Source organism: Mustela lutreola, chromosome 8 (assembly GCF_030435805.1).
Source record: "Mustela lutreola isolate mMusLut2 chromosome 8, mMusLut2.pri, whole genome shotgun sequence".
Taxonomy (NCBI): domain Eukaryota; kingdom Metazoa; phylum Chordata; class Mammalia; order Carnivora; family Mustelidae; genus Mustela; species Mustela lutreola.
The window spans coordinates 127,543,952-127,560,340 of NC_081297.1; the positions used below are offsets into that span (position 1 = coordinate 127,543,952).

At 38.2% G+C, this 16,389-nt stretch overlaps 1 protein-coding gene and 1 pseudogene across 2 annotated transcripts in view; both read left to right on the forward strand.

Annotated features, from left to right (window-relative positions):
* Positions 1-16,389, forward strand: part of CFAP54 (cilia and flagella associated protein 54) — a 316,944-nt gene that overhangs the window by 170,964 nt on the left and 129,591 nt on the right. For both annotated transcript variants that reach the window (XM_059186580.1, XM_059186581.1), the window contains exons 37-39: positions 4,903-5,126; positions 5,230-5,365; positions 9,292-9,400. In XM_059186580.1, coding sequence (XP_059042563.1) covers positions 4,903-5,126; positions 5,230-5,365; positions 9,292-9,400 — 469 coding nt within the window. The remainder of the gene's footprint in view (positions 1-4,902; positions 5,127-5,229; positions 5,366-9,291; positions 9,401-16,389) is intronic.
* Positions 631-3,028, forward strand: LOC131838208 (translationally-controlled tumor protein-like; annotated as a pseudogene).

Sequence of the window (16,389 nt, forward strand, 5' to 3'; positions counted from 1 at the left end):
AAAAATTAAAAAGTATGAATCCATCAATATGCCTCATGAACATATGAACATAGACACAAAACTCCTTAATGAAATATTAGCAAATCAGTTCCAGCAATATATGAAATATGCAAATGAGATGTATAGTATCTACAATTATACAAATGATGATCAAGTGAGTTTATCCCAGAAATGTAAGGTTAACATTTAAAGATCAATCAGGCAGTGCCTGGGTGGCTCAGTTGGTTAAGCATCTGACTCTTGGTATTGGCTCGGGTTGTGATCTCAGGGTGGTGAGATCAAGGATCATGTTGGGCTCTGCAAACAGTGTGGAGTCTGCTTGAAATTCTTTTCCCCCACCGTTTCCCTCCCCATCTGCTCCTCCCCCTGTTTGGGCATGCTGTCTCAAGAACAAAACAAAACAAAACTTTAAAGAAAAAAAGATCAGTCAAGGTAATTCACCATATTAACAGGATAAAAGAGACAAATTATATGACCACTGAAATAGAGCAAAAGCATTTACAAAATTTGATATCACTTTTCCCACCTGTTTTCCCTGCCCTTAAGTGCTGCTCTAGCTGCACCGCTCTTGCTCTGAATTCTGGGTTCCTGCTAAGCCAGGGCTGCTGTTCTCTTTCTCTGGCTGCCATCATGATTATCTACCTGGACCTCATCAGACATGATGAGATGTTCTCTGACATTTACAAGATTCAGGAGGTTGGAAATGAGCTATGCCTGGAGGTGAAGGAGAAAATAGTAGGACAGAAGGTACCATTGATGGAAATGTACTTTGCTGAAGGCCCTGAAAGTGAAGGTACTAAAAGCACAGTAATCACTGGTGTTGATATTGTCAGGAACTATTACTTACAGAAAACAAACTTCACAAATGAAGCCTGTGAAAAGTACATCATAGCTTATAGGAAATCAGTCTAAGGCAAACTTGAAGAACAGGGACCAGAAAGTGTAACCCTTTTATAACAGAGAATGCAGACAAATCAAGCACATCTTTGTTAATTCAAAAACTGCCAGTTTTTTATTGATGAAAACATGAATCCAGATGGCATGGTAGCTCTGCTGAACTTCCATGAGGATAGTGACCCTATATATGATTTTCTTTAAGGATGAAATGAATGTTAATGTAAATGAAAAAATGTTAACAAAATGGAAAAAAATGTTAACAAAATGCCGATTACTTTGGGTCTATCATCTATCATCATAACTGGCTGCTGCTTTTCACACATCCACACTGACACCAGGGCTTGGACAAGTGGTTGATGTCATCCTGATCTTTTCACTTATTTTAATACTGATTTATTTGGAGTGGAGTCATTTTTTTTTTTGTTGTTGTTTGTTTGTTTAAGAAAAAGCCATATGTAGGTTGCTTAAAAATAAAATGCATTTAAACTTATTTGAGAGGCTACCTCTTACTTTAATATGTGTTTAAACTAAGTCTGTCTTACAGTGTTCTAGAGAAGATAGAGCCTTGTTGTAGACCACAAATGGATAGCATAAAGCTGTCTTCAGATAACTTCAGGTAAACAGGGAAAACTACTTCTGGGACTAGTATATTGAAAACAAAACAAAACAAAACTTAACAAGAATTATAAGTATTAATTCTAAGTTGAAGTAAAGGAAAAGACCATATTTGTAGAGTGTCAGATGTGAAGTGGATGATTATACATTTCATCACCTACAAACAGAAGTAGTTAGCTCAGAGATAATCAAGAGAATAAAAAGAGACTAATACAATTGGAAGCAAAACAAAAACAATGTCGTTGATGTTAAAGACTCTCAGCAAACTAGGAATACCTGATAAAAAGTAGTATCTAGTGTTAACATCATACTTAATGGTGAGGTATTTTGAGCTTCCCTCTAAGACTGGGAACAAAGCAGGATGTCTGCTCATACCACTTTTGCTCAATATCATGCCGGAGATCCTGACAAGTACAATAAGGCAGATAAAGAAACAAAAGGAATGTGGATTAGAAGGGAATAATATGAGTTTTTACATGGAAAATTCCAACTTGTTAGGACTCTATAAAGCAACTACTAGAACTAATAAACAAAATAGCAGCACATAAAGTCAATATAAAAAATAAACCTGGTGATTCACAGACCTGTACCCCTGGGGATAAAAATATATGTTTATAAAAAATAAAAAATTTAAAATAAATAAATAAATAAATAAATAAAGCACACACACAAAAAAAGTTTCTTTGTACCAACAGAAAACAACTAGGAAATGACATTTTAAAAATACCATTCAAAATATCAAATTTCTAGGACTATATCTAAGGAAATATATATTAGATTTTTACACTGAAAATTGTAATGCATTGCAGAAAAAAATTAAAGGTCTGAATAGACATAGACATATCATGTTCATGAATCAAAAGTCTTAATATTGCTAGGATATCATTTATTTCCAGTTTGGTCTATTGATTCAGTGAAATTCTAATGAAAATTCCAACAGACATTTTTTCAGTGTAAATTGACTGTTTATTTTAAAACTTATAAGCAAATGCAAAGAAATGTGAACGGCCAAGAAAATCTTTGAATTTGGAGAACTCCCTACCGGATTTCAAGGTTTAGCAATGCTGTAGTAGTTAGAAGAGGATGATATTGGCATAAAGAGAAACATATCAATGGAAAAAACAGAGACTCTCAAAATAGACTCATACATATGGTCAATATTTTACAAAGGTGTCAAAGTGATTCAAAGGACTCAAAAAAGAAATGACAGCTCTTAGCACCCAGATATGTTCTTTAAAAACTATTTCCCACTAAAAGAAATAGGACTCCTTGGTGGGGGGGAGGGGAGGAGGACTGATTACCATTTCCATTTCTATGTGAACTATACTTAAGGATAGCCAAATAGTTACAGTCAAAGAAGAGAAAATTTTCTTTATAGAATTTTCAGGAAGTAAGTAAAGAAAGAATGTTGAAATTAGAATATGAGGATTTTGCAATTCTTTATGAATTCATGGGGGGGATGAACAGCACCAGTGAAGTATACCTGTTGGAAAAAAATAAACTGGGAGCGGAGTAAGCATTTAAATCTAACCAACAACTTACAGAAGATCCAGGGGACAGAGAAATATTTAAAATGAAATGATGCATCACTAGAAATTCTGACTATGGAAACTCTACAAGACAAACAACCTGGTTTCTTCAACAAAAAATTGAAGTAAAAAAAGAAACCTGTATATTAAAAAAGACTTAAGAGACATAAATAATTGCAATGTTTGGACTTTATTTTGATCCCATTTCAAACTAATGCACTCAAAAATTTATCAGATATAAAGGAAATGTGAACACCATTCAATAATGTTTTGAAGCATTTTTTGCTAATTTCTTTTTTAGGTGGGATTATATATACAGAGGAAACCAAGTAGGTCTCAAAAATTGATAATTGGTTGAGCCTGGTTGTGGGTAGATAGGGCCTCAGTATATTATTTTCTCTGCTTTTATAAGTGTTAGACATTTTCTTTAATAAAAGGTTTTTTTAAAATTACACATGAAAGCTATAGTGGAAGATATAGTAACCACAGAGGGCCTCCCGATCCTTCATCCCAGAAGTAAACTTAACCATGTAGGCATACATAACTAACTGAGAGCGGATATCCCTCTTCTTCAGGAATGGCCCAGGAAAGTTATTTCAGTTGGACCCAGGAAATTTACCCATGTCTGAAGAAAGAATATGTCATCCTATAGGCCAGCAGGCTCTGACAAAGCCATCACCTGGGAAAAGTTGAGTGGGACAGACTTGATTTCTTTATACTCACCAAGAGGATTGAGTAAAGGCCAAGAGTGCCTCTACTTGGAACCCTGAGGTCAAGGAAATGGAGATAACCCCTTATACAGCTTTGTGCTGCTGGAAGAATTACTGTAGAATCAGTGGGTAGAGGGATGGAGCTCATAATATCAATAAAATGGAAACTATCCTTTACTGAGTATGTCCCATGTGCCAGTGACTGTGCTAAGAAGGCAAATTCACATAGGTCAGATATGGCACACCTGTTATTCACACACAAGACTGGCTTGAGGCATTCATATTACATTCCACAGCCAGATGACTTCTTAAGTCTCTTCCAACCTCAAGGACCATGAATCTTGTTAGAGATGTTTGTCCTCTACTTCTGTTGGTACCATACCTCCCTTTTGTGTGGGTTATACGTAATAGTAACATCAGCTTAAGAGGGGCTGGTCTTGAGTAACCCAACTATTTGTTGGACTGTAACCTGGCTTATAGGTGGATCTAAGGGCTTTTGTTTGCCTCAAGAATTTCTAAGGATATACATAAATGCGTAAGGGACTCAGAAATGAATAGATTAGTTACATAGTACCTCTAAGTTAGGCAGAAACGGTTTTCTAGAAGATTTCCTTCTCCATATGTTTGACCTTTGCATCAGGGAATTGGACATATTATGCCACAAACTGGTAAACGTAACTCATGCATTATGGAAACTCAATAGTTTGTATATACTAAAACCTGTTTCAAAACTTTATCTTATTCATTTAATATCCTTACTTAGATATGTGATGACTGAGGACCAGGAAGTATGGCCCTCAGTCTGTGTTGTCTAATATGGTAATGACTAGCTATATGTAGCTATTTAAAGTTAAGCTTAAATTAATTAAAATTAAATGAAATTAAAAGTCCAGTTGCAACAGTCATATTTTGATAGCTCCAGTATCCACACATGCTTGGTGGCTACTATATCAAACAACAAAGACGTAGGACATTTCTATCACCATAGAAAATTCTGTTGATTAGCAGTGTTGATTTGCATGATAAAAACATTTAAATTTTTTAATTTTTAAGTTCTTTTCCTGTTATATTTTTCTATCACATTCAGTTTTCAAAGAATTTATAGTGATATCTGAAAATACACACATTTTTTTTCCATGTACTACTTGCAGGTTGTTGAAGAAAAAGGGGAGTTCAGTGTTCCAAGCTGCTATGGAAATATTAAAAATGATAACGGTGGTTCTAGCCTTGATTTTGAACATCTTCTGGATGATGTAAATGTGGTTGATTTAAAATGGATCCATAATTTTGTATTGAAATCTCTGGAACTTTTATATCAAGTGGAAAAATGGGAAACACTGGTATCACTTGCTATCCAATTCAATATAATTTCACAGTAAGTATTGCTGTAAGGGAAAGCAAAAGTGGCAAGCTTTCATGAAAAAAAAAATGCATTTTAACTAATGTCTTCTTTTTAATGTATTTCTACCCCTCTCTAGTGAGAGATACACAGAGCAAGTGACACCACTCCTAGTGTATGCACAGCGTCAGCTTCTTCTAAGAATATCCAAGTTCAATGGCCCAGATGTTACCCAACAGGCTTGTGCAAGATATGAGGCTGAATACAATGAGAAGGTGAATTTGACTCTATTATTCTTACAGTTGTGATTTCTGATAAGTGCACATATGCAATACAAAGATTTAGGATTCAGATAAATATTATATTTACTTAGACATTTATCATTCAAATCAACAAATGTTATTGAAAGCTTGCTATGTGCCAATATTTTCCAGGTACAGGGTAAACAAAAATTAAGTCCTTGTGCATAAGAAACTTACATTCAGGCCAGAGCTGATATATTCATTAGGCACAGTGAGGACATTGTCTAGAACCACAGAAATTTTAGAGGCCCACTAAATGTGTTTTAATTTTTTTTAGTGTGAAGAAAAAAAGTAACATAGGTCAAAGAAAATGTTTTAATTTTTACTATTACTATAATTGTATTTATGCCAACATAATCATATGATACAATTTTTAATATTTTCCCTTAAAAGTGAAAGTCTGTAAGGACCATGAAAGTTATCATACAGCTTTGAGTTAGATGGAGGAAAGGGAAGTAAATTCTTTCTTTTATTTATTACTTTAATAAATGTGTATAGACTATCTTTTTTTTAATTAATTAATTTATTTATTGGACAAAGAGAGAGAGAGAGAGAGAGATCACAAGTAGGCAGAGATAGGCAGGCATAGGTGGTGGGGGAAGCAGGCTCCCTTCGGAGCAGAGAGCCCGATGTAGGGCTCAATCCCAGGACCCTGAGATCATGACCCGAGCCAAAGGCAGAGGCTTAACCCACTGAGCCACCTAGGTGCTCTGTGTATCAACTATCTACTACCAGAGCCATGGCATATAGTTATACAGTTTTCATCCTGGCCCAGGCCCCCAGTGTACGTGAGGACTGAAATCTAGTCCCACTTATTCTAACATGAGAGCACAGTCTGAGTTCTTGCTTCATAGAGTTTAATTTTAGAGGAGTAGACGTAGGCCAGATAATAAACATGTAAACAGATATATAAAGAGATTCATGATCATTAGAGTCATCGAAGAGAATAAAATGGATCCGTGGGTTAGAGATAGGTGGAGTGGGAGGTAGAAATCTGGAATGTCTCTTGGAAACTGTAACCTTTGATGAAAAATGGCCAGCCATACATAAGAGAGAGCCATTGAGCCCAAGAGAAGAGCAAGAGCAAAGGCCCTGGGGTGGGACAAGAAGAAGAAAACAGGGGTGTTTTTCTATTTCCTCTTCTTCCCAAGTTCTTAATGTTAGTGTGTCCCAGGACTTTGTTCTTGGTCCTCCTGTCTTCTTTATCTGCATCCTCTCCCTTGGTGAGCTCATTCAGTCTGTGGCTCTAAGTACTGTCTTTATGATAATGACTTCTGAAATTATAGCTCCAGTCTAGAACTTTCTCCTTAATTCTGTGTGGACATGTAATTCCCTGTATCAGTCAGGGTTCAATCAGAGAAACAGAACCGGTAGGATCTATTATCTATCTATCTATTTTTCTATCTGTCATGTATCTATCAAGATTTATGACAAGGAACTGGCTTATGTGATTGTGGGGGCTGTCCAGAGAAGTCTAAAATTGTAAGGTCATCAGTCAGGATCCCCAGAAGGAAGGAAACTTACAGGTGTGGCCAGAAGCTGTTATCCTTAGGCAGTCAGTGAAGGGTGATCCAATGAGTAGACCTGGATACTGTTTGGAGTCTGGAGACCTCTAGCACATCAAGGACTCGCCTGCTTAGGTCAGGCCCACTGAAGATAATCTCTTTAGTTTAAAGGAAATTTATTAGGGACTTTAATTAGTATCTGCAAAATTCCTTCATAGTAGCAGCTAGATTAGTGTTTGAATAGCTGGGATGAAGTGTGTGCACTCTACAAAATGGATACTTCCTTTCCTTTTGTCCTCATAGTTTAGCCTAAGCAAGTTGACCCATCAGAAAACTGTCATGCTGCCTAATCTACATAATCTCTTAGATGTCTAATACACTTCTGAAATTTAGTATATTTCAAACAAACCTGACAAGTCTTCCCCACGTCAGTTGATGACAACACTGTCCTCCTAGTTGCTCAGGCCAGACACCTTGGAGACATCCCAGACTCCTCCCTTGCTTTCATTACTCCATTACAAACTGGTTATCAAATCATCTACCTTCAGAATGTATTCAGACCACTTATCACTACCTTTACCACTCCTCCTCTGATCCAGGCCCCTGTTATATTTGCTTGGATTCATGCAATGACTTCCTAATTAGCTTTCTTGCTTCTAACTTCCCTGAATCCCTGCCTTTAGCCTATAGTCTACTCTCAATGCAGCAAGTAGAATGACCCTTTAAAAACCCAAGATCATGTTCTTCCTCCTCTTTAAATCCTACAACTTCCCATCTGATTCAGAGATAAGGTGAACATCCTTGTCATGGCCTTAATGCCCCACACATTTCCCTGTGATCCTCAGTGACTCATCTGTATTTCCCCATAGGTTTCAGCTTCTCTGTTCTTTAAGACTTCCTGCTTTTGCTGCTCCCCTGCTTGGGACGCTCCTCTCCCAAATATCCACACTGATTTTTTTCTCACTTTTTTCTAGTCTTTGCTAAATGTCGCTTTCTGTGTGAAAAATATTCTCACTATCCTATATAAAATTATGTACCTATTTGCTCTATTTCTCTCTATAGCATTTATAACTCTTTAATATACTCTATAATACACTTCTCTATTTTCTTCATTATATTTCTACTTCCTCTAGAATAAGTTCCATAAGAAAAGGAACTTTTGTTTGCTTTGTTCATTGTATTATCCTTGAGCTTTGAGTAGTGACTGACACATAATAAGTGTTCAATTAAGATTTATTTAATGCAGCTGGGAGGTGGAAAGGAGTAAGTCAAATAGGGCCTTATTTGGCTATGGGAAGGAATTTGCATTTTATTAGACTGTTTACATCTCATTGTACAAGTACCTACAAGGGACTTTGAATCTCAGACAGATTCAAAGGGATCTGTATTTTGAGAAATAGGTTAGTTCAAGGAATAGGAATGGAGAAACAGAAGTTCTTGGACTTTTTTTTTTTTTAGAGAGGGAGAGAGCAGGTGCATCCACTAGCAGGGGAGGGGCAGAGGGAGAAAGAGGGAGAGCCCCAAACAGGCTCATGCTCAGCATGGAGCCTGATGCAGGGCTTGATCTCACAACCCTGAGATCATGACCCATGCCAAAATCAAGAGTTGGATGCCTGCCTGAGCCATCCAGGTGTCCCAGTTGGAGCTTTTAAAAGAATTTCCTTTTCTCTAAAACTTTTCAGATTTCAGATATTTTGTAATCTTAGGACTTAAGTGTCTGTTAGAAAACAAATTTTTAAAATACTACAGAGGATGGGGTACCTGGGTGGCTCAGTGGGTTAAAGTCTCTGCCTTCGGCTCAGGTCATGGTCCCAGGGTCCTGGGATTGAGCCCCACATCAGGCTCTGTGCTTGGCGGGGAGCCTGCTTCCGCCTCTCTCTCTGCCTGCTTCTCTGCCTACTTGTGATCTCTGTCAGTTAAATAAATAAATAAAATCTTAGAAGAAAATAAAAAATAAAATACTATAGAGGACATTAGTTCTGAAAAACTTCACCCAGGGAAGTTTAAATAGCATTTATTATGAGTAGGGTGGAAAAATCAGCCACTGGAAAAGCAGCCTATATTTTAGATATGTTTCAACTTGCATAATAGAAGATATATTTAGACGAGTGGATTTATAGAATATCAGAAAATCATATTCTAATTGCTCTACATAATTTGCCTAATGCTTCTCCAGCTGTGCTGAACAAAAGAGATATAAAAAGTTATGTGGCTGCTTTTTTTTTTGCTGGAAGTTGTCATGATTGAGTGCTACTCTGCTAGCTTTCATTTGTAGCATCCTTTTGTATTTCTTCTTTTTGACAAGTGAAAAATAAGATAAACATTTTACGTAAGCCAAATTTCTAGCCATAAATGCATGACCAAATGGTATTTGTTTTCTTTTTCCTTTTTCAGATAACCTGCCGAAATTTCATTGGGAAGCAGCTCAAGATTAATCCTTCCACCAGTGAAGTAACAGATACAGAAAACGGCACAGATAGCCTAAAAAAGTTTATCGGTTCAGGTTGGAACCATTTCAGCTTGAAGTTTTTTTTAAAGCAAAGTTTGCTGTTGTGTTCTGCATGTCAGCTCTTCCATAATTAAAATGTTTGCAAAATCTCTTTTGCAGGCTTATTGGACTGAAAAAAACCCATTTGATATTTACCATCTTACATTGCTATAAATGTCACACATGGGGAATTAAAACCCATGTTTATTAGTTTAATCTATAAATTAAAGAAGGGAAAGAAAAAGAAAGGAAAATTATTTGAAAAATAGCCATGGAAAAAGACTGTTTTCTGCATTTCCCCATTTTTATTTCACTTGGGAGCTCTTCAAATAGACCTGTTGCTATTCTCTTTGAAGTTCTGTCTTGACTCTCAGAATAATTCTCATTCCCAGTGTAGATTGTCCTCTTATTGGCTCTTTTATGGTTAAGTTGTAGGTCTTCTCATTAGAGTGCAGAAGGCACTGAGATGTCATGGCTCCTTTGCTTTCAGAGAAGTCCTCTTGGAATAGTTTGGCAGTACAGCTTATAGGATTAAAGCAACAGAATAAGATGGAAATGGAGAATAATGCTTTCTCTCAATTGTGTTTGTCATGTGCCTCTGTTTCTGGTATAAGAAAGAAATGCAAATCTTCCCTTTGTCATGTTAGGATTCTTTCATTTATTTATCTACAGATTTTATGTATCTGTGTGTGTAAGTATGTAATCATCTATTCCTTTACTGAGACAGGTGGTCATTCAGTCATCTGGCAAGTATTTACTGCATGTGTACTCTGTGTTAAGTGCCATACTGGGTACTGTGACTACAAAGAGAATATTTATTGAGATTAAAGATTTGTTATCCTGGAATTTACAACACATTGAAAGACACTGATAAACTAGAAACTATGGTATAGAGTGATAAGATCTGTCATATGATGACTATCCATTCTGTTTTGCCCTGTAGGCAGTAGTGCTATGGAGAGACTGTATGTAATTTGATGGAGCTAAAGGAAAAAGGAAAAGGCAACTTTGAGGTTAGAAAGTTTGGCAGGAAGGCTTTAGAAGGCAGGATAAAGAGCAGCAGATCTATCTGGAGGGCTGCAGGAAGCTAGTGATAAGGATTTTAAAATGGGCTCTGAATGTTCATATTTGTGCTGCTGAAAGAACCTTAGGCAGCAATGTGGGGAACCAATTGAAAGCACAGCAAATGGAAGCAGAAGAGCAGCTACCCCTAACTTGTGCATTAGAGATGTGATGAGGCTCAGACCTAGGTGAAGAGGACACAGGAGTAGACAGATACAAGAGAAAGGTCAAGGAAGTCACCAGGACTATGTTCTGTACTGGTTAGATGAAGATGGGAGGAGTCCAAAATGTCTTGGTTTCTGGGTTGGTTGGCTAGGTGGATGTGATGTCCTGACTCTACAGGAAAACTGAAGGCAGGAACAGGTCAGAGAAAGTTGCTTTGGAAGTACTGAGTTTGAGGTGCCAGGATGATAACTGAGTAGAACTAGTCAGTATATGGTTGGATAGACTGGTCAGGCATTCAGCAGAGATTTGTACTTTCATCATCAATATATTGCTGGTGGTTGAATTCAGGGGCGTATATGAGGTCAGAGAGTTTTATGGATGGCCTCACTTTGGAAGCTATGTTGTTCAAAGTGGGCTATGCTATATAGTAGTAATAAATAACCCCCAAATCTCATTGCTTTGACACAAGGGCAAGTCCATTTTTTTGCTCATGCTACTGTGCTCATTGAGTTGAGTACTGAGCTGCTGCTCATCATAAGTGGATGGAATCTCCATCTTGACACAAATTTCTATGATGGTTTCCAAGACAGAAAGGAGAACATGAATTTACCCTCTAGAGGAGCCATGCTGAGAGGCTGGGGCAGAAGGGAAGGAAAGAATGGGCCCAAACACAGGAATTTCATAGGTGGTAAGGGTAGAAGTTAAAGATATTCTTCTTGGGTACTAAAGATTTTCTTAATAAAGCAAAGGGTTGAGATTATAGTCAAGATTGCTAGGTTAGGAGATTTCAGGAGGAATGAGAAAGAGTGGCCTGGCCCCTGAGGGAAATAGAAAAAAGATAGAAGAGATTCAGAGCTAGCTGGTAGATGTGTAGAGGTCCCACTTGAGGGAGTTGGTGAACACAAACGGGTCTATTACCACCAATGATAAATCAAATTATCCCCTCATGTTCATTAAACAATGGCATTCCAATCAATGTGATTCTTCCTGGTTATATTCTTCTTTTCTTGAACATATCATTGAACCTCTGGAGATCTCTCAGTTTGGGATCTACAACTCAGAATGTGATTTATATCATCCCTTCCATCCTAAAAAGAATGGACAACAAATGTGAGAAAATGTGTCAAAAAGCTTATTATCAAATATGATGACTACCACTTAAGGGATAAGAAAATCATTCCTAGCATGTGTGTCCAGTAGGTCTTACAGATGGTGGGTGCAATACGTTAGGAAAGTACTTTGCCTTCTTGTTAAAGCTGTATTTGGAAAGGCAAGATTGCAGGTGGTAGCTTGGATCAGGTTACCATGATTATTTGGATTGATTCTCAATAGTGGTGGAACTATAGTCAGTTTGAGCAATGACTACAGCAGGAGTATTTGAATGAATAAAATATAAAAAATATTGTAGTGGCAGTCATAATGAATTGGTCCATGCACTCTATTGACCATACTATAACCATTAGCTTTTAAAATTTTTATACTTTTAGGGGGTAGGTATTATGCTTACATTACAGATGAGAAAATTAAATGTTACTAGTAAGTAGAAGAACTTTGGTTCAAACCCTAGGCTCTGTCTGATGGCTCAGCTCTAAGTGCTCACCAAACTGTTTGACCTATTCACCATTTGTCCTGTTTCAGATTAGTCTCTCCTCTAAACTCACAGCACTCAGAAAAATTTCGCTATATGTCAGTGGTCATGGGAATTATTCTGACTTACTGTGATAGTAGGGTAGTTTTTAGATGATCCTGCATACTAATTGTTTTACATTGAGCCATTATCATTAAAATCTTGGCATCCACTTAGAGTTCTTTATAAGACTCTAGGACCTCTGTGACTAGGAGCTTATTTTGGCCCACACTTTTGGGCTTATTTGGCAAATTTTTAGGAGGGCGAATTTTTTTTTTCAGTGTCCTGAACTCAGATCATTAACATGTTTATAACCATGATGGGTCTTAGGTATGCCATCATGACATGTTTGAAGTACTTTGGAAAGACGAAGTACGAAGTATACTCTTGCTGGTTTCCACACCAGATTGCTCCTTTGGAACATCACAGATTTTCTTTTGGCATAACAGCACTGGGTAGTAATGTTGGATACATTTAATTCTTCAGAACAGATATTGTAATGCTCCAGTGCCTACGAACATTTGGTGTTCTCATTATTTAACAGCATTCTATTCTCCCTCTAACTATTTAATAATGCATATGTAATTTGGTATAGTCTCTGTAGGATGTGGAAAAGTGAGAATACCTCACTTTATAGATTATTTTTTGTATGGGTGAGTAACTTGCCTGCTTGTTAAGCTTCACAGGGGAGATAACTATGAATATGCCTTTTATTATGGCTATTTTTGCATTCTGTCTAGGATCTGATTCTTGAGTTTTGACCTTATTGGTATTTAAGTTATCTCTGATAGGGCTCTTCAGTCTTCAGGCACGTTTTCATACCTGCAATTCAAATTTTCAACCTTTGGCAGGTGTGTTTTATTACTGACTCTGGGCTTTTGTTTTAGTGTGACCAATTGTGTAGAAAGCAGCCCGAATTTTGTAGTATTCCCTGGGATTCTTCCTTGGTGTACCCATCTCTCAGGAGTCATTGGCATTTTTTTAAATTAATTAATTTTATTTTATTAATTTACTTTTTTAAAGATTTTATTTATTTGTCAGAGAGAGAGAGAGAGAGAGCAAGCAAGAGAGCACGCACAGAAGCACAAGCAGGGGGAGCAGCACACAGAGGGAGAAACAGGCTCCCTGCTGAGCAGAGAGCCCGATGTGGGGACTCCATCTCAGAACCCTGGGATCATGACCTGAGCCAAAGGCAGACACTTAACAGACTGAGCCACCCAGGTGTCCCTATTTATTTGAGGTTTTGTCGTGGGAGTGTGGGTGGGGAGGGGCAGAGGGAGAGGGTGAGAGAGAGAATCCTCAAGCAGAATCCCTGCTGAGTGTTGAGCTTATGCAGGCCTTGATGTCACGACTCTGAGATCGTGACCTGAGCTGAAATCAAGAGTTGGAGGCTCAACCAGCTGAGCCACCCAGGCATCCTGGTATTCAGTTTTAATGAGTACATGAACAATAAGAGACACAGTAGTGCTTTTCTTCCCCTCCTTCCTCCTTCTTTCTTCCTTTTCTCCTCCTTCTCTTTCTTTCCCACCCTCCTCTTTCTCCTCTTCTTCCTCCTCCTCTTCCTTCACCTTCTTCTTTTTCTGACCTATTTCTAACTGTTGAGGTTATTAGTGCCTTTGAAATAGCTTCTTGAATTATTCATGGAAGTTTTCAGAGAGGCGCTCCCCTTGAGACAGAGAAGTAAGGACCGGCCTCTGAAGCTAATGATACTTCTTCATGGCTGTCACTAGTTACCTTGTGTAGATGGTCACAAAATCACCAGTAGAGCCCTAGTTAGACTATAAGAAAAGAGGTTTTCTAGGGCTTGAAAAGAAGGGGAAAAAAAACTCTAAAGTGAAATATAGTTTAGGAAAAAAATAAGGAGGAATGCTTTATAAGTGGGTATTTGATTAAAAAGTAGCAGGATGATTTTATTCAAATCCCACATTTTAAAGATTGCCAAAATCTCCTGTCCCTCCTGTCCTTTTGATTGCCTCCAAATACAAGCATGCCTTTGTGAATTTTTTTTTTTTTAAGATTTCATTTATTTGTCAGAGAGAGAGAGAGAGTGCACAAGTAGGCAGAGTGGCGGGCAGAGGTGGAGAGAGAGGCAGGCTCCCCGCCAAGCAAAGAGCCCAATGTGGGACTCAATCCCAGCACTCTGGGATCATGGCCTGAGCCGAAGGCAGCAGATTAACCGACTGAGCCACCCAGACGTCCCGCCTTTGTGAATTTTTATTCCAGAATGAAGGCTCTGTGAGAGCAAGGAGTATGTCTGCTTTTTTCACTTATATCTCTCCAGTGCCTAGCATCGTGCCTAATACTAGTAAGTGGTCAATATATATTTTGAAAATACATGACTAACAGCCAATGTGTATCCTCCATCTATTGGATGCTTACTTCCTGATAGATACTATGGTTGGCACTTCACACACAGCTTAAAACAATAACCCTCAGAGGTAAATATTATCACCCTGATTTTAATAGGGATTGTAAATTAAGGCCTAGAGTAGGTAACGGACTGTCTCAAAATATTAATATGTGAGGGCTTCCAGCTTCTGCCTTCTCCTTTGTTTTCTTTGCTTCTTTCCCTGATCTCAGTATCTAAGGAGAAAAAGATAAAAGCCAAGCTCATGAATTCTTGTAGGAAAAACAAAATAGAACAGAAACCTTACCATCTTTCGGGCATTGTGTGTAAGGGTGGGGTTGGAGGAGTCAGGGCATGCCTTGTCTTTTTGTCTGCATCATGCAGGACTGTGCATGGGTAGAAAGGAGGGGAATTGAGAAAGCAAGATGGTGGGTGTAGGACAAAGTGGACAGGAGAGTGAAATTCGTAGGGTAGAAGAGATCTCCTGGGGAGTTAATAAGTGCTACTGTCAGCTAAGTATTGGAGTCTCTTAAATGTGTGGTAGGCAAGTGTGCCAAGAATGAACTTGCTGGGCGGACAAGTACTTCTATCAATATGGTCATCTACCTGGTTTGACTAGAGCCTCCAGGATTTCTAGATATTTCAGTCTGCATTGTAGTAGATTGAAAGATGTCTTATGGCCACAGAATGTAGATGTGCCACTAATTCAATCAGCGCCTCCCTGGGCTCTTGTGAACCCCAGGCTTCTTCTCTCATTAACTTTTCTTAGACGTATTTCTGTCCTAGTCTCAAAGGCCTTTGTACTCAATTAGCAGGCCTCAAATCTGGGTCATTGCCAGTTACCCAAGATTTGATGCCCCCGGTCAGCTAACTGGAAAAGTCACTGGACTTGAATGCTGGTTGTCTCTCTTGTCTTATAAGGCCTTAAAACAAATTAATATCCTCAAGTTCACTTTTCCTTCTTTGTAAATAACATCCACCCCTACTAGTTGGTAAGGTGCTGTGAAAATGAACTGGGATTAAGATCCATATAAGTATTATAAATAAAGTCTATTCTAGCCATTTAGCTTTGAAAACTTGTCAGTCATTCATTTAACAAACACTTATAGAGCACATACCATGTAACAGGTGCTGTTAAAGGTCTTGGTTGATAGCAGCAGACAAAATGGACAGAACTCCTTGCCTTCATGGAACCTGCCTTCTAGTGGCAGGAGACAACCAATAAACAAACAGAACACATAATACGTCAAAAGATGATGAATGCAATGGAGAAAACAAAGGTTGAGAAACCAGGATTGCCAATTTAAATACAATGATCAGGGAGGCTTCCTGGGAAATTAAGTTAAGCAATAACCTTAAGGAGCTGAGGAAGAAAGGACATGGGGATGTCTGAGGAAGAATGTTCTAGATCAGCATGAACCACTGGTGGGGGTTTGCAGAAGATCTCTTGGATTTCTTGGATTTTTTTCCCAACAAGATGGGAAGCAAGGTTATTGACCCAGAAAGGACAGGGAAGAGGTAATTCCTACCCCTTTTTTCCTTGCCAAGTAGCCACTTAACCACTCTTATGTCACTTCCAGCATTGGAATGTTCCCTGCAACGCGCCATCATTCCCATTGCTATTATCTTAGTAGAGTTCAAATCACAATACTGTGTTTTAGTCTTTTCAGCCACCAATCTCTTTCTGTTGCAGTCTGCTAACTCTTCCTAAAATACCCATGCCCAGCTCAGGTCCCTTCTTCTGCTCCCTTTTGGAAAGGATAAAGGTGACTTTCTCAGCAAGGGCTTCAGGTCTCCGGAAAA